We start from the raw sequence: 20,533 nt of genomic DNA, 5'->3' as shown, positions 1-20,533 counted from the left end.
TCGCCTTGACTACTGTAACTCCTTACTAATCGGTCTTCCCCTCACTAAACTCTCTCCTCTACAATCTATTCTGAATGCAGCGGCCAGGCTCATCTATCAGGCTAGACGCTACAGCGATGCCTCTGGTCTGTGCCGGTCACTACATTGGCTGCCTATTCATTATAGAATAAAATATAAAGTTATCACCCTCATCCACAAGGCTCTCCATAATGCCGCACCTCCCTACATTTCTTCCCTCATCTCTGTCTACCGCCCAACCCGTGTTCTCCGCTCACTCAATGACCTAACACTTACATCCTCTATTATCAGAACCTCCCACGCTCGTATACAAGACTTCTCCCGAGCTGCACCACTTCTCTGGAATGCTCTACTCCGGACAATAAGATTAACTCCCAACTTCTACAGTTTCAAACGCAAACTAAAGACGCATCTTTTCAGACAAGCCTATCACAATTCCTAATGCACAAAATTGTCTGAACACTGTATAAGCAATGCCGCCCCTGCTACCTCCTGTGTCACCCCCTCTACCTCATAGATTGTAAGCTCTTTTGAGCAGGGCCCTCAGTCCCATTGTGTGAAATGACGTTCTTTGTTATGTATGTCTGTATCTGAACCCTATAAATTGTACAGTGCTGCGGAATATGTTGGCGCTATATAAATAAAATGTATTATTATTATTATTATTATTATTAGCCATAGATGGCGGCCCACAATGCTTCACGTTATGCTCCTGCTCAGCCCAACGCACAAGAGTAAGCCCTGGCACCGTTCCGGAAAAGAGAAATTTCCAGCCTTTCCTAATGTAGCCATGGCGGTGTACAATACAGGAGGGGAAGGAATAAGAGGGGAGATAAGAGATAGGAAGATGGAGGAGGGGGCTGTCATGTGACCCTGATGGCGAGGGGATATTTGGCAATATTCAGCTGTAATAGGAAATGGATTGTTATTTGTGCTCCACTAACCACTTACTATATAGGGTTCCCCCTCCAAATAATACCTAATATTACTTGTAAGGTGGTCACCCAGCTTTCCCAGACTCCTGAATAGCAAACCAGTCTGCCTAAGCTCTCTGCACCTGTCCAGTCCATTCCCAACTCTGCGATTATCGAGCGCACAATTGCCCCATAGATGAGCAGGGTGAACCCCGACCTTAGCAGTGATGCCCCCGCTCTGGTGTGACAGGTGGAGCAGAATGTGTTGCCTCAGCTGTTCCCTGCACAGACACAATGAGAAGGGGGGAGGGGTGCTATTTGTCTCTCTTGTATACATGTATACACTCACGCTAGATGGGATGCCTTGGATTTCCGCTCAGGGTGACGTATAGGGACAGATCTGCGGCCTGAGCTGTAAACAGAACAGAAATCCCGCAGCTCGGGATTGTAGGATGAGAAGCTCTGCAGTGATTCTATAGATTTTGGGGGAATTTATTAAGACTGACCAGTCTTATAGGGGCACCAAGTGGTGCGTCTAAATGATCAATCGTCCCGGCGTCTTAATAATCAGGGGCATGTCCAGAATGGAGGTCAGGAGCCGGCGTACAGTTCTTATGCAGCTTATAATAGATATATTGGGGTTTGGGGTCCCCGTTCCGGTCTCCCCGCTCTGTCCATATTTGCAGAAAATGAAAATTTGCACTTGCATCATTGCAACAAGGAAGTGCCATACACCAAAAATGTGCCGTGAGCCAAATAAGTATTAGGACGCATTCACACAGTGCAGTTTCGATGCTGTTTTTGGTGCAGTTTTACCTGTAACATGAATGCTAGGTGCACAAATAGTAACAAATCTTCAGCTGTGATAAGTGTGATCCTTGTATGTTCTGACCTATCTCATGGCTATGTTGGTTACCAGGCCAGCACCTTAGTGCACCGCTGTGCTCTGACCACTGGGGGCGCCCTGCTGACATCTGTCACCCTCTTCACTTGGAGCATCTGTCTGGGTGCAGAGAAAGCTGTGTAGAGGAGGGGAGAGGGGGGCCTCCAGCTGCTCCGGACACCTGCTCCGCTCTTCCAGGCAGGGATAATAGCTCCTAGCATCTGAAGGAGAGCGGCCTCCTTAGGGACGCGGCCAGGCCGACGCCGCACAAGTAGCATTTAGTAAGTTTCACTTTTTTTTGAGCAAAAATTATTTATTTCCCTTTGATACCAACCTATTCTGTGGCGCAGTACACGATGTAGGTATAACATTGTCATAAGGATAGATTGTCATCACTGGTGCTGTATATGGTAGATCTGCATTCTCTGTATATATTGTAGGGTTACTTCAGTCTGTATAAATCCGATAGATTGTCAGCTCCTTGCCCGAGAATTGGTCTATATTGTATGTCTGCATGCTCTGTGTATATAGTATAGAGTCTGTATACCCCTATTTGGTAGTCAGCTCCTTGGCCGAGCACTGTTGTGTATTGCATATGTACACTCTCTGTATATAGTACATGTGCTTTTAGACTGTATATCCAGCCTTGGTTGTCAGCTCTTTGGCCGAGCACTGTCTGTCTATCTATCTATCTATCTATCTATCTATCTATCTATCTACCTATCTCCTATTTATCTATCTATCTATCTATCTATCTATCTATCTATCTACCTATCTCCTATTTATCTATCTATCTATCTCCTATCTATCTATCTATCTATCTATCTATCTATCTATCTATCTATCTCCTATCTATCTATCTATCTCCTATTTATCTATCTATCTATCTCCTATCTATCTATCTATCTATCTATCTATCTATCTATCTATCTATCTCCTATCTATCTATCTATCTATCTATCTATCTACCTATCTCCTATTTATCTATCTATCTATCTCCTATCTATCTATCTATCTATCTATCTATCTATCTATCTCCTATCTATCTATCTATCTATCTATCTATCTATCTATCTATCTCCTATTTATCTATCTATCTATCTATCTCCTATCTATCTATCTATCTATCTATCTATCTATCTATCTCCTATCTATCTATCTATCTATCTATCTATCTATCTATCTATCTCCTATTTATCTATCTATCTATCTATCTATCTATCTATCTATGTATCTCCTATTTATCTATCTATCTATCTATCTATCTATGTATCTCCTATCTATCTATCTATCTATCTATCTATCTCCTATTTATCTATCTATCTATCTATCTATCTATCTATCTATCTATGTATCTCCTATCTATCTATCTATCTATCTATCTATGTATCTCCTATCTATCTATCTATCTATCTATCTATCTATCTATCTATCTATCTAGCTATGTATCTCCTATCTATCTATCTATCTATCTATCTATCTATCTATCTATCTATCGTAGATTTTGTAGTCTGTATACCCCTCTTTAACTGTCAGCTCTTTGGTTCAGCACTGGTGTTGTGTATTGTATGACTGTATATTAATTTCTTAGTCTGTATACCAGTAGGCCCCTCTTCCCCCTCTGGCAGCTCCTTGGCCGATCCTTGCTATACTATATTGTATGTCCTTATGGCTTACTAAGACTATTGTACTATACGTCAGGTTTATTAAACTTGCCCCATTGTGTCGCAACTCATTGTGAACATTACGCGAAGCATTCTGCTCCAGATTAGGCCCGAATGAATGGACCTAATTTGGAGAAGACCTCGTGCCGCGGACGCTTCGGCTGATTCAGCGGCGAAATCCGTGGCAAGAAGATTCATCTGGCTTCTTTTTCTACTACTAGCTAGGTGGATTCCACGTCAAAATCCGCTGCCAAAAACCTCTGTGTGAATGAGCCTTCAGTGTAAGTTCACACTTGGTTTTTTTGACCGGATTTTAACGCGGAGGCCGCTTCATAATCCATTCTAAAAAATGACTAGCTGCGACTGGATATGCTCCGGATTAGCCCCAAATGAATGGGCCTAGTTGGGAGGGAGTGTCACTCTGCGGCGGATACCGCCACGGAATCCGCGGCAAGATAGGTCAGCTCGCTTCTTTTTTCTGTGAGCGGATAAAAAACGCTAGCGGAAAAAAGAAGTGAACGGCTCCCACTGAAGTCAACGGGAGGCGTTTTTTGGAGCCAGATTCTGCATCAAAATCTGGACCAAAAAACCCTGTGTGAACTCGGCATAAGGGTATGTAAACACAGAGGTGTATCTGCCGTTCTCCTGGTGATGTCATGATGATGTCATGATCCTCGGTACCTCTCCTGGGTCTCCACTTATTTTACCCTGGGGTCTGAAGAAACTCTAGAGTATAAAAATTTCACTTCCGTTTCTATCCGAACTTGTTTGACCTGAAAGCCGCCCTAACCCCAAACAGAATGAATTATGGGGGTACGTCCAAAATCCTTTTTTTTTTTTTTTTTTACCTCTGGCTACTGACTGCCATTGACTAAAATGGGACAAGTGGGGGGCGGATTCTGTCTCAAAAATCCACCTTTAAAAAAAATTCCGTGCGAATCGAGCCTACCCCACTATAAGTGAATGTATGGGTCACGAATGTCAGCCTATGGTCCCGTTGATACGGCAAAATATGCCACTAATTATTCAGCAGATTCCAACCCAAAATCTGCGTCAGGTTCGGCCCTATTATCACTCCCCACAGATCGCAGCAGGACGTAGAAAATATAAGCGCCCTGCACCCGATTCAGCAGCAGAGTCTGTGGCTCGAAACGCTGAGATTTTCTGGGGCCTACTCCTTCTTCCAGAAGTCTGGGTCTCGTCTCTGTTCCTTTCACGAGGATGACGTCTTATTGATCTTACTCTTTGATCTTTCTACCGCAGCGAGTCTTCGTTGTCGGCTCCTTGGCTCAGTACATTACTTTATGTTGATGGCTTCTGCGTTGACTGATTTAGATAACCGTCATGCAGTTGCCAGGGGAGGCGAATAAAGAATTCACACTCGCCTTCCGTTACCACTTTTGGGCCGCCAGGTGATGTCACGCGCCCTGAGTCACCTGTGATAGGCTCACTGCGGTCACATGGGCGCGCTGAATGTCATGATGCTTGACGGGCCCATGTCACCGCTGAGGCCTGTAATTGACCTCCGAGCTCTTGACATTGCCGAGGAGACAGAGAGAGTGCTCCGGACCCTTTGAGGAGGCCCAAAAAAAGCCGAGGGAAGGTGGAGTATAATTGTTTTGATTTTTGTCACCTCTTCTGGGCCTCCACCTATTATAGTCAGCCAAAAAAATTATCCAGCACGCCCGATCTGTTGGCCAATAGTTCTGGCCAATATTGGATTTTAGGACGGTAAAACTAGAGTGTAAGCTTTTGCTTCCATTTCTGTTCCTGTCTCGTACGTGATAACAATGAAACTAACGGGGCAAATGTTGTGTGACCAAAGATCACCCCGCGACTCCTCCTATGTAAGTGAATGGAGTCACAGTGCAATGACAAGAGCGCCAACAGTGGACGCTTTTTGCAATTACAAGTCACAGTCGCAGCACCTTATCATTGGTGAAAGAATCCCGGGGCCTACCCAATGTAGTGACCGCCATATTGGTAAAGTAATAAGATTGGGGTTTAGGGAGTGTTCTTGTACTGTCTAGAATCGGATTTCGGACCCTCTTAAAGGGGACCTCCACCTGACCTGCTATGAGCTGGGAGGCGAAAGGTCTTCCGATTTTTGTTTACCACCCCAACTCATAGACCTGGTGGACTTGGCCTGAGCCCCTTCACACCGACTCCCACCCTTGATGGCCTCTGCCATGATATCAGTGTAGTTCCCCTTTAAAGGCTCGACAGCCGGGGAGCAGAGGATGAAGTGTTCCTGTTTGTTGTGTGATGTTGGCGTCGTTTCCTTCCTTCTCTTCACCCTATGACAGTCCTTTGTTATAAACAAAACATTCCCCGCTAGCAGGGCCGCTGTTGGCACCCGCACCCAGCTTTAATGTGCCGATTGTTTTTGAAGTTGGCATGACAAGCTGGCTGTAAACAGGCGGCCATTGTACCTGAGGGGGGGTCTGTGTACACAGCGCTCAATAGATGGGACTGCAAACCCTCCAAGCTTTTCTGTTGTGATATGTAATCATGGTGTGTCTGAGCAGAAGGAGGCCGCGGGTAGTAATGGCTGTCAGTAGCTCCCAGCAGGCAATGCACCAAATGTGACCTGCTGCAAAGACGCAGAATGTAAGTGGGGAGGGGGTAGATAACCCCACAACATGGGGGTGAGGGGGACGTGTCTGCTGCAGCAAAGGGCAGAGTGCACTGCAGTATGTGCGGGTTTACAGTGCACCATAACATGGGGCGGAAAGATGGCAGGGCAGACTGGGCAAGCGCGAGGGCTTAGTGTGCCACAATGTGAGGGGGATAGAGGGCGCCACAGCATGGAGGGAGGATAGAATACACCACAAAAGGGAAGACAGTGCAGTGCACAAAAACATGGAGGGGAGACAGCAGCTGCAACGTGCTGGAGTGTGTGGGAATGAGAGGGGGTACATGTGTGACTATAGAGAGACATCGCAGAATTCATGGCCACATGAGGGGAAAGGATGGGAAAGTGTTACACTATGGGGGAGAAAAAAGCTGGGGGTCAGATAAGGAGGGATGCCCTGCAACATGGGGCGAAAGAGGGAGGGATGCCCTGCAACATGGGTCGAAAGAGGGAGTGATGTCCTGCAACATGGGGATAAGGGATGGGATAGGGGTATGGTCTGCAGCATGTGGTCAAGAGAGGGAGGGATGCCCTGCAACATGGATGTAAGAAAGGGGGATGGCCTGCAACTTGGAGGAAAGAGAGGGAGGCATATCCTGCAACATGGGGGTAAGAGTAGGAGATGCCCTGCAACTTGGGCTAAGAGAGGGAGGGATGCCCTGCAACATGGGGGTAAGAGGAAGAGGGGGATGGCCTACAACATGGGGGTAAGAGGAAGAGGGGGGTGGCCTACAACATGGGGGTAAGAGGTGGGAGAGGGGGATGCCCTGCAACATGGGCATAAGAGACGGGAGAGGGGTATGGTCTGCAGCATGTGGTCAAGAGAGGAAGGGATACCCTGCAATATGGGTACAAGAAAGGGGGTGCCCCGCAATATGGGGGTAAGAATGGGGGATGGCCTGCAACACTGGGGCAAAAGAGGGAGAGGCCAGCGCCTCGTAACTGACTTGGTTGAGGATGTCACCTCTACAGGAAACAAAAGAAGAATGTAGTGAGTAGTGTGAGACTTCGCCCCCACATGGATGGTGTCAGTAACTACTTAGGGCTAGTTCACACAGGGACATGGAGGAGGATTTTGACGACGGAATCCACGTGATAATCCTCCTCCATACAATGTTAGTCTATGTAGACTGCTAGCAGAGAAAAAGAAGCGACATGACCTTTCTTCAGGCGTTTTCCGCCTGAAGAAACCAATAGAAGTGAAGGCGAAAACTGTCTGAAGACTGTTTTTTTCCGTGCGTTTTTTTGCAAAAATAAGCGACCCAGTTTTTTCAACCCATTCACTTTACAGGAGGGGAAAACAGCCTGGCTTTTTTTTTAAAGCCGTTTTTACAAAAAAAAAAGCTCCAAAAAAATTAGGAAACTTTTTTTTTTCCGGTGCCAAAATAAGCCACACGTTATTTACCCTAAGAGTAGGACAAAGAATTTACTTGAAGTTTTTGGGGCTCAGTGTAAGTTCTGCAGAATGTTCCCCCTCCTCACGTCGCATGTGCCAGATATAATCCCGGGTTTATATGTAACAGAAGGTTCTTTGGACCCCTCATGTGCCGGGGCTCAGATTACAACCTTTACCTATACACCAGGTATATCTACACCCCCAGGGGAGGAAGAGAACCCTTTATACTGTAATAGACCGTCCCCATGACCACTGCTCTGTACAAACACAGTTGTAAGACCCCCTGCGGACCCTCCACAGCTCAGCCCCTCACCCAGGGGGATGAATACTCTCATCATCCACTTAGAACCCAGCTGTAAATAGGCTGAGCAAATCCCCCTCCCCCCTTAGATATGCAGATGACATTGACTCCTATAACCTGGGGGCCGAGTCTCTTCTGTTTGTGTTCCCAGACCAGACCAGGTTAAGATGGGGAGAGGACTATGGAGGAGGTGAAGCAGCGACCATCATATCGGCCGCAAAAAATGGGATTTTTCTAAAGTATATCTTATACTCCACTCACACCCAGAGCTGCAGATGTGCTCATGGTCAAAATGTAATGTATTTGGTTCATTACATCACACAACCGTATAGCATAGTCTTTCTCTAATGACAATCAGTAGTGTGAGTGCAGCTTTGGATGTGACTGGAGTATACCGCATGCTGTATTTGAGTTTTTATAGTGTTTTTTCCTTACCTTTCCCTTTCTTTGTCTTCCCCCAGCTCTGGTAGCATCACCCCACGCAGCACTCCCAGTAACTCCCCCGCCACGCGGAAACGTCTGACCGGTAACGAACCAGAAAGTATGGTGGAGAAAGGGTCGGAGAATTTGTTTGAGAGGACGTCGAATGCTGGGACCCCCACGTCGCCGCCTCCGGGGGCGCTGCCCACCTCCATCCAGAACAATGCCCAGCTGCCCAACTCCCAGCCAGGGACTCCTCTCCCACCTCAGCTCAGCGGGCGGGCGTCTATATGGAACAGCAAGGTGAGAAGTTCTCCAGACCAGGGTGCGCTCACAATGTGGCTGATAACAGGGAGCGATAGATTGTATTCACCTGCACAGGTGAGATATTGGGGCTGATAATAACAATTCAGGGATATCAATAGCAATGAGTTACAGATTAGAGGACACAACTACAGATACATGTGAGGATAGGTTCACATCTGTGCTGGGCTGTTGTCCCTCTGGTCCATCGGGGACCCAAATGTCAGAGACTATAATGGGGTCCGCCGGGTGTCTGCTGATTCATACTGAAAGCGGCAGAGAGAAGAGTCAGCCATCCGTACAGGACTTTTCTCTCCGATTTCTTGCATTTTCTCCGACGGAGTCTCCTGTAAGTGCACTTACATGGTTGGCCCCCCCCTCCACATTACATGGTTGCTCCCCCGCCCCATGCACCTTACATGGTTAGCCCCCATGCACCTTACATGGTTAGCCCCCATGCACCTTACACGGTTGCCCCCCCTGCACATTACATGGCTGGCCCCATGCACCTTACATGGTTGGCCCCCATGCACCTTATATGGTTGGCCCCCATGCACCTTATATGGTTGGCCCCCCTGCACCTTACATGGTTGGCCCCCCTGCACCTTACATGGTTGGCCCCCTGCACCTTACATGGTTGCCCCCCCTCCACATTACATCGTTGCCCCCCTCCATATTACACGGTTGGCCCCCCTGCACCTTACATGGTTGGCCCCCCCTGCACAGTACATGATTGGCCCCCCTACACATTACATGGTTGCCCCCCTCCATATTACACGGTTGGCCCCCCCTGCACCTTACATGGTTGGCCCCCCCTGCACAGTACATGATTGGCCCCCCTGTACATTACACGATTGCCACCCCCTACACATTACATGGTTGACCCCCCTGAACATTACATAGTTGGCCCCCCCTGCACATTACATGGTTGCCCCCCCTGAACATTACATAGTTGGCCCCCATGCACATTACATGGTTGCCCCCCCTGCACATTACATGGTTGCCCCCCCTGCACATTACATAGTTGGCCCCCCCTGCACATTACATGGTTGACCCCCCCTGAACATTACATAGTTGGCCCCCCCTGCACATTACATGGTTGCCCCCCTGCACATTACATAGTTGGCCCCCATGCACATTACATGGTTGCCCCCCCCCCCCCCCGCACATTACATGGTTGGCCCCCTGCACCTTCACACTCTGACCATATAGCTGACCACTGATATTTGGTGCTCAGCCTTTCCTCTATTACGTCAGTTTTATCCTCCATCTTTCTGAAGCCCATGTCTGTATGACCCTGTACGTTGCTCTCTAGTGACTGCATGTTTTCTTTTCTCTTCTAGAAGATCCAGAGTTTCTACAGTGTAAGTATCTGCAATTCCCTATTCCTCCTATATACTTAGTGTCGTGTCCACCATGTTTATTCTCATACAGTGCTATATACAGGTTGAGGCTCAGGACACACATGTAAACCAAGATAATATAGGTTATATGAATATATATTATTATATAAACATACCGTATTTTTCGGACTATAAGACGCACCCAGTATTGTCACGCTCCTGCCGCTGAAGAAAACCAGCGGTGGCAGTAGCGCGGCAATCTGCAGGCCCCGGCAGCTAAGACACTCCCCGGCATCTGCCGGTCTATTACAGCAGATTCCGGGGACTGTCTTAGCTGCCGGGGCCTGCAGATTGCCGCGCTACTGCCGCTGAAGAAAACCAGCGGTGGAAGTAGCGCGGCCATGCTGCAAACCCACTCCACCCACATTCAGACTATAAGACGCACCCTCATTTTCCTCCGAAATTTTGGGGAAAAAAAGTGCGTCTTATAGTCCGAAAAATATGGTAAGTATTACAATAAATACAATAAATACAATGTACATAATACATGTGAGTGCATATAAATAAGATATACATAATAATACATTCTACACAATGATACATAGAAGTACTAGATACATAAATACACATATCAATAGACATAAATATGATATAAATCCTATCCTTCCTACTAATAATAAAATGTGAAAGTTTGTATGTTTGTGGGTTTAGATGTTTGTTCCTCAATCACGCAAAAACGGCTGAACAGATTTGCATGAAATTTGCCACATACATAGCTAGGAACCCCAATTAAAACATAGGCTATTTTTTATCCGGTAAATGACATCTCTACACGACCGCAGTGAAGGAGTTTAGGTTCACACAACACTAAAGGACCTGTGATGACATCATCACAGGTCCTTCAGCCTTTCTAGGATAGGATCATGCTAGGTGGTGGGTGGAGCTACACACTATTTTGTGGGCAGAGCTATATAGGATGAAGATGGACAGTGTGAAAGATGAAGTAGATGGAGTCTCATAGAAGATCAGGAGATTACAGAGCATGCAGGATGTGTGTGGGCAAGAGGAGTATATCAGGTGTAGAGTTTGTGAATACGACGAGGAATGTGTTGTGGTGCCTCTGATGAGGGAGGGGGGAGAACTTTGGCACATTTCACCAACATCCGTTCAGCCCTTTGTAACACAGAAGCTGCTCACACAGTCACATAACAAAACCCCTGTAATCACAATTGCCCGATGTAGCAGAGTTTAGGCAGTGCTGTAGCACACCTCTATAGGCTCTCCATATGCAAACATATGCATACAGCTAGGTATCCTATGCATATGCATCGATGTAGCAGAGCCGAGACGCGGGAGCAGGCTGATCGAACTTTGGCACATTTCAGCAACATCCATTCAACCCTTTGTGACACAGAAGCTGCTCAGACACTGACATAAGAACACCCCTCTAATACAAATGGCCAGATGTAGCAGAGTATAGGCAGCGCTGTAGCACAGCTGAGTACACTCGCTCTCCATATGCAGAGATGTACATACAACTGAGTATGCTGCACATATGCTGCAATGTAGCAGAGCCGAGACGCAGGAGCAGGTGGATCATCCACAACAGCAATTGGCTAAATATAAGCGGCTCAGTGCCAAAACCACCTTGCAGACGAAGTCGTGGGCATATGCTAGTAATATATATGAATAAAATATGCATAAACACACATGAATATACAAATATATACACATGAGCACAGATATAGGCACCTGTATATACAAACCAAGTCATGTATACGTGGTATCTTCAGTCAGGGAACGTGTGCGCTGTGACTATACTATGACCTGTCCTTATTGGGGCACATAAGCAGGTTAATGTTCTTTTGGAAAGCTGGGTGATCCACGTTGTCAGGTGCCATATTGCGCATCACCCAGCTTTCCAGATCCTACAGAAGACTGCATGTTTGTAGGGCCTCATTCGCCATAGGCCGACTCTCGCCCCACTTCTAAAGTTTGTGATTTTTGTGTTTCTTGCAGATGCTGAGCCCCAATTATAAGCAACGCAATGAAGACTTCCGCAAGATCTTCAAGAAATTGCCTGATTCCGAACGGCTTATTGTGGGTGAGTTGGGTGTCTGCGGTGACGGTGTGGCCCTGTCATACACCCCCCAATCTCTGACTGTCGCCCCCTCTCGTCTCGCCCCATCAGATTACTCCTGCGCTCTACAGAGAGATATCCTCCTTCAGGGAAGACTCTACTTATCGGAGAACTGGATCTGCTTCCACAGCAACATATTCCGCTGGGAGACCACCGTGAGTGATGCAGAGGGGATATAGCAAGGAATGATGGAGGAAATTCCAAGGTCTAACTCATAAGACTGAGCCCGAGGTCTCTAGTCAGAGTCCAAGGTATCAAAGAGAAGGATATTTATAGACTGGAGGAAGCGTCTCGGGGTCATTACCGACTCAAGACCACGCGGACGATTCCTAGAAAAGGTTTTACCAGGAATCTATAGAGAGAGACGGCAATGGGGAGAGAATACACTATATACTGTAGTGGTACAGCTCCCCCGGTGGGGAAACTAGAGTAATGCATGCCTGAGAAATACTAATGTGTAATGTGCTGGGGTCACAACATGTAAGGGTTAACTATGTCAGCGCCAATGGCAGGACGGTCATGATTTTTTATTTTTTCTTAGATTACTATCCAGCTAAAAGACATCCGGTGTATTAAGAAGGAGAAGACTGCAAAAGTGATCCCTAATGCCATCCAAGTCTGCACTGAAAGTGAGAAGGTGAGAAATACGCCCCCTGCTGGCAGTGTAGTATCTCCTGGTTACTGTTATATAACACAAACATGTCAGCACAGAACTGAAACCTCCTAAGTAATGTCATGTATGTACACAGTGACTGTACCAGCACAATAGTGAGTGCAGCTCTGGAGTATAATACAGGATGTAACTCAGGATCAGTACAGGATAAGTAATGTAATGTATGTACACAGTGACTGTACCAGCAGAATAGTGAGCGCAGCTCTGGAGTATAATACAGAATATAACTCAGGATCAGTACAGGATAAGTAATGTAATGTATGTACACAGTGACTGCACCAGCAGAATAGTGAGCGCAGCTCTGGAGTATAATACAGAATATAACTCAGGATCAGTACAGGATAAGTAATGTAATGTATGTACACAGTGACTGTACCAGCAGAATAGTGAGCGCAGCTCTGGAGTATAATACAGGATAAGTAATGTAATGTATGTACACAGTGACTGTACCAGCAGAATAGTGAGCGCAGCTCTGGTGGTCTTACAGTGTTGGCCAAAAGTATTGGCCCCCCCTGCAATTCTGTCAGATAATACTCGTGTTCTTCCAGATAATGATTACTAGCACAAACTCTTTGTTAATATCTTCATTTATTTTGCTTGCAATGAAAAAAACACAAAAGAGAATGAAAAAAAAAGTCACATCATTGATCATTTTACACAAAACTCCAAAACTGGTCCGGACAGAAGTATTGGCGCCCTCAGCCTAATACTTGGTCGCACAACCTTTAGACACAATAACTGCGCACAACCGCTTCCGCTAACCAGCAATGAGTTTCTTACAAGGCTCTGCTGGAATCTTAGACCATTCTTCTTTGGCAAACTGCTCGCGGTCCCCCCTGAGATGTGAAGGGGGCCTTCTCCAAACTGCCACCAAGAGATCTCTCCCCCTCCCCCACAGGTGTTCTATGGGATTCAGGGCTGGACTCATTGCTGCCACTTTACAAGTCTCCAGGGCTTTCTCTCACCACCATTTTCTAGTGCTGACCTGAAGTGTGTTTTGGGTCCTTGTCCTGCTGGAAGACCCCTGACCTCTGAGGGAGACCCAGCTTTCTCACACTGGGCCCTACATTATGCTGCACAATGTGTTGGTCGTCTTCAGACTTCATAATGCCATGTACACGGTCAAGCAGTCCAGTGCCAGAGGCAGCAAAGCAACCCCAAACCATCAGGGACCTCCGCCATGTCTGACTGTAGGGGGCGTCTTCTTTCTTTGAAGGCCTCTTTTTTTCCTGTAATCTCTATGTTGAGGCCTTTTCCTACTTTTGTCTCATCTGACCAGAGAACATTCTTCCAGAACGTTTTTGGCTTTCTCAGGTAAGTTTTGGCAAACTCCAGCCTGGCTTTTTTCTGTCTCTGGGTAAGAAATGGGGTCTTCCTGGGTCTCCTACCATACAGTCCCTTCTCATTCAGACGCTGACACTGGATAGTACGGGGTGACACTGTTGTACCCTCGGACTGCAGGGCAGCTTGGACTTGTTTGGATGTTAGTCGAGGTTCTTTATCCGCCATCCGCACAATCTTGCGTTGAAATCTCTCGTCAATTTTTCTTCTCCGTCCACATCTAGGGAGGTTAGCCACAATGCCATGGGCTTTACACTTCTTGATGACACTGCGCACGGTAGACACAGGAACATTCAGGTCTTTGGAGATGGACTTGTAGCCTTGAGATTGCTCATGCTTCCTCACAATTTTGCTTCTCAAGTCCTCAGACAGTTCTTTGGTCTTCTTTCTTTTCTCCATGCTCAATGTGGTCACACAAGGACACAGGACAGAGGTTGAGTCAACTTTAATCCATTTCAACAGGCTGCAAGTGTGATTTAGTTATTGCCACCACCTGTTAGGTTCCTCAGGTAAGTAACAGGTGCTGTTAATTACACAAATTAGAGAAGCATTACGTGAGTTTTCAAACAGTGCCAATACTTTTGTCCACCCCCTTTTTTATGTTTGGTGTGGAATTATATCCAATTTGGCTTTTTGACAATTCTTTTTGTGGTTTTCCATTGAAGACAAATTAAATGAAGATAATACCAAAGAATTTGTGATTGCAATCATTTTCTGGAAGAAACTGAGTATTATCTGACAGAATTGCAGGGGTGCCAATACTTTTGGCCAACACTGTAGGTACTTCACCAGTTGTGAGTACTCAATGACATATTTACCCCCTGTGATCCGCTGATCTTATCTCTATGTAAAGTAATAGTCCTCTTTTTAGAATGAGCAGATGGTACGGACACGTCAGTGTATCACGGCCATCTCTCCTTCAGGTCTGAGGTTTGCCGCCATTCTGTACATACATGGGACATCCCCGGTGACTATCAGGAAAGGGACACCATTGATTTTGCTTATCATTGAGTTGAACTTTACCCCGGTGTAGCGATACGGACACATTATCAGCACTATTAAGTCTTCTGTTTCTGCCTGAGCTGTCACTTGCCAGGTCGATCTCCCAGATTCTGTGTTTTCTTTCTTCACCGCTTTCCATCAGGTTGGAGGTTTCTTTCTGTTCTCTGTAAGTCCTATGTTTGCTGATGTAGCAGAGCCGAATGTGTCATTTAAAGATCTTTCTGAAGCTTTACCTGCAATCCCATGGAAGATAAGGCCAGCACATGCTTCTAAATAGCACACTCGGCTCTGCTATATCTGGGAGAAGTCCTTATATATGTGTAGGTTGATTGGTCCGTCTATAGCATTCGGTATTTATTGTGCGTCTTATTGTCCTTCCTTGTAGCACTTCTTCACTTCCTTCGGAGCCAGGGACCGCTCTTTCCTGCTGATATTTCGCCTCTGGCAGAACGCCCTCTTAGATAAGGTAAGGAGATGTAATGCGGGGGATGGGTAAGGGGTATATCATCCAGATATAGGTAAGCGGTATATGGTGGGGATATAAGGCATCAAACCAAGCTGAATTTATCATCTAGCACAAGGGTTGAGCAAATTGCCCCTGTTACATGGGACTGCAGGTAACTATACAACATTGGGTAGGCAGACTTCTTGATCGCCAAATTCAGCCCTTGTACGTAAGCTTGCATAGTTGCTCTGTGTTCCTGTATACTGTGTACCTGCTGACTTGTTAAGCCATTGTTTATATCTCATGGGGCGTGAAGACCCAGTAAGGGAGGGCGAGGACTTGCCGTAAATCTCAGCCATTTACACCTTCTCCTATCTCAGTTCCATCTCTTTTTTACGTTTAACCTCCATAATGTACACAAATCCCAGACATGGAGACTTTCCCCATCTGCCGCCCTCATGTTTACCCTTCCCAGAAGATCAGACCTCCCTCCTGTTGACTTGGTGACCCCACTGTCTACCCTAGACATGACAAACATACAAAAGGGTCTGACCCCAGACCCCTGGGATATCACCCCAGCCCTGCAGATAGATAGATTACTGTCACCAGACCCAGCATATCACCCCAGCCCTGCAGATAGATAGGTTACTGTCAGCAGAACCAGCATATCACCCCAGCCCTGCAGATAGATAGATTACTGTCACCAGACCCAGCATATCACCCCAGCCCTGCAGATAGATAGGTTACTGTCAGCAGAACCAGCATATCACCCCAGACCTGCAGATAGATAGGTTAGTGTCACCAGACCCAGCATATCACCCCAGTCCTGCAGATAGATAGGTTAGTGTCACCAGAACCAGCATATCACCCCAGTCCTGCAGATAGATAGGTTAGTGTCACCAGACCCAGCATATCACCCCAGCCCTGCAGATAGATAGGTTACTGTCACCAGAACCAGCATATCACCCCAGTCCTGCAGATAGATAGGTTAGTGTCACCAGGACCAGCATATCACCCCAGTCCTGCAGATAGATAGGTTACTGTCACCAGAACCAGCATATCACCCCAGCCCTGCAGATAGATAGGTTAGTGTCACCAGGACCAGCATATCACCCCAGTCCTGCAGATAGATAGGTTACTGTCACCAGAACCAGCATATCACCCCAGCCCTGCAGATAGATAGGTTACTGTCACCAGAACCAGCATATCACCCCAGTCCTGCAGATAGATAGGTTAGTGTCACCAGGACCAGCATATCACCCCAGCCCTGCAGATAGATAGATTACTGTCACCAGAACCAGCATATCACCCCAGCCCTGCAGATAGATAGGTTAGTGTCACCAGAACCAGCATATCACCCCAGTCCTACAGATAGATAGGTTAGTGTCACCAGACCCAGCATATCACCCCAGCCCTGCAGATAGATAGGTTACTGTCAGCAGAACCAGCATATCACCCCAGTCCTGCAGATAGATAGGTTAGTGTCACCAGACCCAGCATATCACCCCAGCCCTGCAGATAGATAGGTTAGTGTCACCAGAACCAGCATATCACCCCAGTCCTGCAGATAGATAGGTTACTGTCACCAGACCCAGCATATCACCCCAGCCCTGCAGATAGATAGATTACTGTCACCAGACCCAGCATATCACCTCAGCCCTGCAGATAGATAGGTTAGTGTCACCAGGACCAGCATATCACCCCAGCCCTGCAGATAGATAGGTTAGTGTCACCAGGACCAGCATATCACCCCAGTCCTGCAGATAGATAGGTTACTGTCACCAGAACCAGCATATCACCCCAGCCCTGCAGATAGATAGGTTAGTGTCACCAGGACCAGCATATCACCCCAGCCCTGCAGATAGATAGGTTACTGTCACCAGACCCAGCATATCACCCCAGCCCTGCAGATAGATAGGTTACTGTCCCCAGTACCAGCATATCACCCCAGCCCTGCAGATAGATAGGTTAGCGTCACCAGTACCAGCATATCACCCCAGCCCTGCAGATAGATAGGTTACTGTCACCAGACCCAGCATATCACCCCAGCCCTGCAGATAGATAGGTTACTGTCACCAGACCCAGCATATCACCCCAGCCCTGCAGATAGATAGGTTACTATCACCAGAACCAGCATATCTCCCCAGCCCTGCAGATAGATAGGTTACTGTCCCCAGTACCAGCATATCACCCCAGCCCTGCAGATAGATAGGTTACTGTCACCAGATCCCGAATATCACCCCAGCCATGCAGATAGATAGGTTAGTGTCACCAGACCCAGCATATCACCCCAGTCCTGCAGATAGATAGGTTAGTGACACCAGAACCAGCATATCACCCCAGTCCTGCAGATAGATAGGTTACTGTCAGCAGACCCAGCATATCACCCCAGCCCTGCAGATAGATAGGTTAGTGTCCCCAGAACCAGCATATCACCCCAGCCCTGCAGATAGATAGGTTAGTGACACCAGAACCAGCATATCACCCCAGCCCTGCAGATAGATAGGTTAGTGTCACCAGACCCAGCATATCACCCCAGCCCTGCAGATAGATAGGTTAGTGACACCAGAACCAGCATATCACCCCAGCCCTGCAGATAGATAGGTTAGTGTCCCCAGAACCAGCATATCACCCCATCCCTGCAGATAGATAGGTTACTGTCACCAGAACCAGCATATCACCCCAGCCCTGCAGATAGATAGGTTACTGTCACCAGACCCCAGCATATCACCCCAGCCCTGGAGATAGATAGGTTACTGTCACTAGAACCAGCATATCACCCCAGCCCTGCAGATAGATAGGTTACTGTCACCAGATCCAGCATATCACCCCAGCCCTGCAGATAGATAGGTTAGTGTCATCTGAATCAAACTGTTTTTCCCCCTTGTGAATCGCTACCTCCATTGCTGAGATATTGCCGTTTTGATGAATCTGCCAAAGAGCTCTTTGATGTAATGGCAGCGCCTTGTTCCTCCAAAGTGCTCATTTACATATTGACAAGAATTGTGATGGCTCGACAATATCTCGACTTCCTCTTCTCCAATGAATGGATCTGAGCTGCAATACCAAGCACAGCCACTAAGCAGTGTACGTTGCTGTGCTTGGTAAGTAGTAAAGAGGCCACAGCAATCAATATCATGGTCCCAGAAAACCCCTTTAGCTTTGTCCTCTGAACCCAATGATCCCTTTTCAGGTTTGCCTATTGCTGAGCCAACCCTGTTCTGGGGTGTCTGACAACCCTGACACCCATAGACTAGGGGAACATTGAGTGCATGGGTAGGCTATCCAATCAAATTAGTGGAGATCACATCCAGAAGGGAACCAAAGAAAGCAGAAGACAGGGTGCCTGTAGGAGGGGGAGCAGGAGGAACGCCTGCAATTTTTTTGTTTTGTTTTGTTTACAAGGGAATTTTTCCTATCCTTGTTCTGCTGAGGATTTGTTACAGTTGCATCCCGTCTGCTTGCTTTCATTGAATTGAGCTGTTGAATAGAATTAATGTGCGCCCAGGGGGTATGGGAGGGGGTGCACATATTTACTTACATCTCCCTTCGGATGTGATCTCTCCTTAGTGATGACATCTTGGCGTTAATGAGTTAATTTCATTAGGGGCGTTGTCTCTGTAATTACACCGCAGCGGTTTCCACTTCAGTCGTTGCTGTGGCGGTAATTACGGTTGGTGGTGTGATTATAATTAACAGAAGATTAGGGCGCCCAAAGGCATCGCCATCCGACCCAAATGTTCTCTGAGTGCATTCTGTTAAAATTCGGACCCCCCTCAGCCTTTACACTTGGTCGGATGCAGGACACCCCCTTTAAGTTAATTTGCATATTGTATATTGGGAAAGGAATATGCAAATAAATCCTTCATGGTGAAAAAGGGGAGTGTGCTCTAGCGCCACCTTTTGGAGACAGTTCCCTGTCGATTCCTGACATTTAGTAGGAATGATGCCAAGACAGACCCGACCACAGACAGATGTATGGAGGTTATTGGGAGTTGTTCTGGTTTATTCCCAGCCTATAGGGAATAAGGTTTTGTTATATGACATCTGCTGGCCATACGTACTAGGGCCAGCGTGTACAGGGCTCCGTGTACACAACCATTCACTTCTATGGCCGCCTACACCCCCTATGTATTGTCATGGGCCCGTGTATGTGGCCATGATCCCGGAGGGCAATTCATGACGGTCCTATAGCTGTCTGTTTTATGGCCCCGGCTCACTGAGAGTTGTGAATGGGTGGCGGGCGGCACACGGGTGTCATCCAGGTTTTGTTCGGTTACGGCCTGGCGACACGCACATGGTCATAGATAACAAAAGATGATCTAATGCTGGAATAGATGTGAAATCTAAACCAGATTTATGACTTCCCTGGAACATTTGTGATAAGGAGACTTTGGTCGCTTCTGATAAGATAATCCCATTATCATAGCTTTGCTGACAAGAGTTCATGGCCCTTTAAGTAGCCCAGCCCCAGGGCTCACCGATCCCTGTCACTGTCCTCCTATATAACCCCATGAAAAGAGGAACCTACAAGGACAAGATAAGCAATTAAAGTGACACCACAAGCTGGTCATATACCTACAGGCTGGTCATATACCTACAGGCTGGTCATACACCTCCAAGCTGGTCATATACCTACAATGGCCATATACCTACAAGCTGGCCATATACCTACAAGCTGGCCATATACCTACAGGCTGGTCATACACCTATAATGGCCATATACCTACAAACTTGTCATATACCTACAAGCTGGCCATACACCTACAAGCTGGCCATACACCTACAAGCTGGCCATACACCTACAAGCTGGCCATACACCTACAATGGTCATACACCTACAAGCTGGCCATATACCTACAAGCTGGCCATATACCTACAAGCTGGCCATATATCTACAGGCTGGCCATACACCTACAAGCTGGCCATACACCTACAAGCTGGCCATACACCTACAAGCTGGCCATACACCTACAAGCTGGCCAAACACCTACAAGCTGGCCATACACCTACAATGGTCATACACCTACAAGCTGGCCATATACCTACAAGCTG

At 47.0% G+C, this 20,533-nt stretch overlaps 1 protein-coding gene across 2 annotated transcripts in view; it reads left to right on the top strand.

Moving 5' to 3' along the window:
• The window catches only part of GRAMD1A (GRAM domain containing 1A), a 72,541-nt gene that overhangs the window by 29,425 nt on the left and 22,583 nt on the right, over nt 1-20,533 (top strand). Inside the window, exons 2-7 of one of the 2 annotated variants that reach the window (XM_075277933.1) lie at nt 8,273-8,534; nt 9,881-9,898; nt 11,897-11,981; nt 12,069-12,172; nt 12,559-12,654; nt 15,419-15,499. In XM_075277933.1, the coding sequence (XP_075134034.1) occupies nt 8,273-8,534; nt 9,881-9,898; nt 11,897-11,981; nt 12,069-12,172; nt 12,559-12,654; nt 15,419-15,499 (646 nt within the window). Of the gene's footprint in view, nt 1-8,272; nt 8,535-9,877; nt 9,899-11,896; nt 11,982-12,068; nt 12,173-12,558; nt 12,655-15,418; nt 15,500-20,533 lie in introns of both variants that reach the window. The other variant, XM_075277932.1, reaches the window with a different exon arrangement.

Source organism: Leptodactylus fuscus, chromosome 6, assembly GCF_031893055.1.
Source record: "Leptodactylus fuscus isolate aLepFus1 chromosome 6, aLepFus1.hap2, whole genome shotgun sequence".
Taxonomy (NCBI): Eukaryota; Metazoa; Chordata; class Amphibia; order Anura; family Leptodactylidae; genus Leptodactylus; species Leptodactylus fuscus.
Note: the sequence above shows the minus strand (reverse complement) of the source record. Positions and strands in the feature narration are given on the sequence as shown.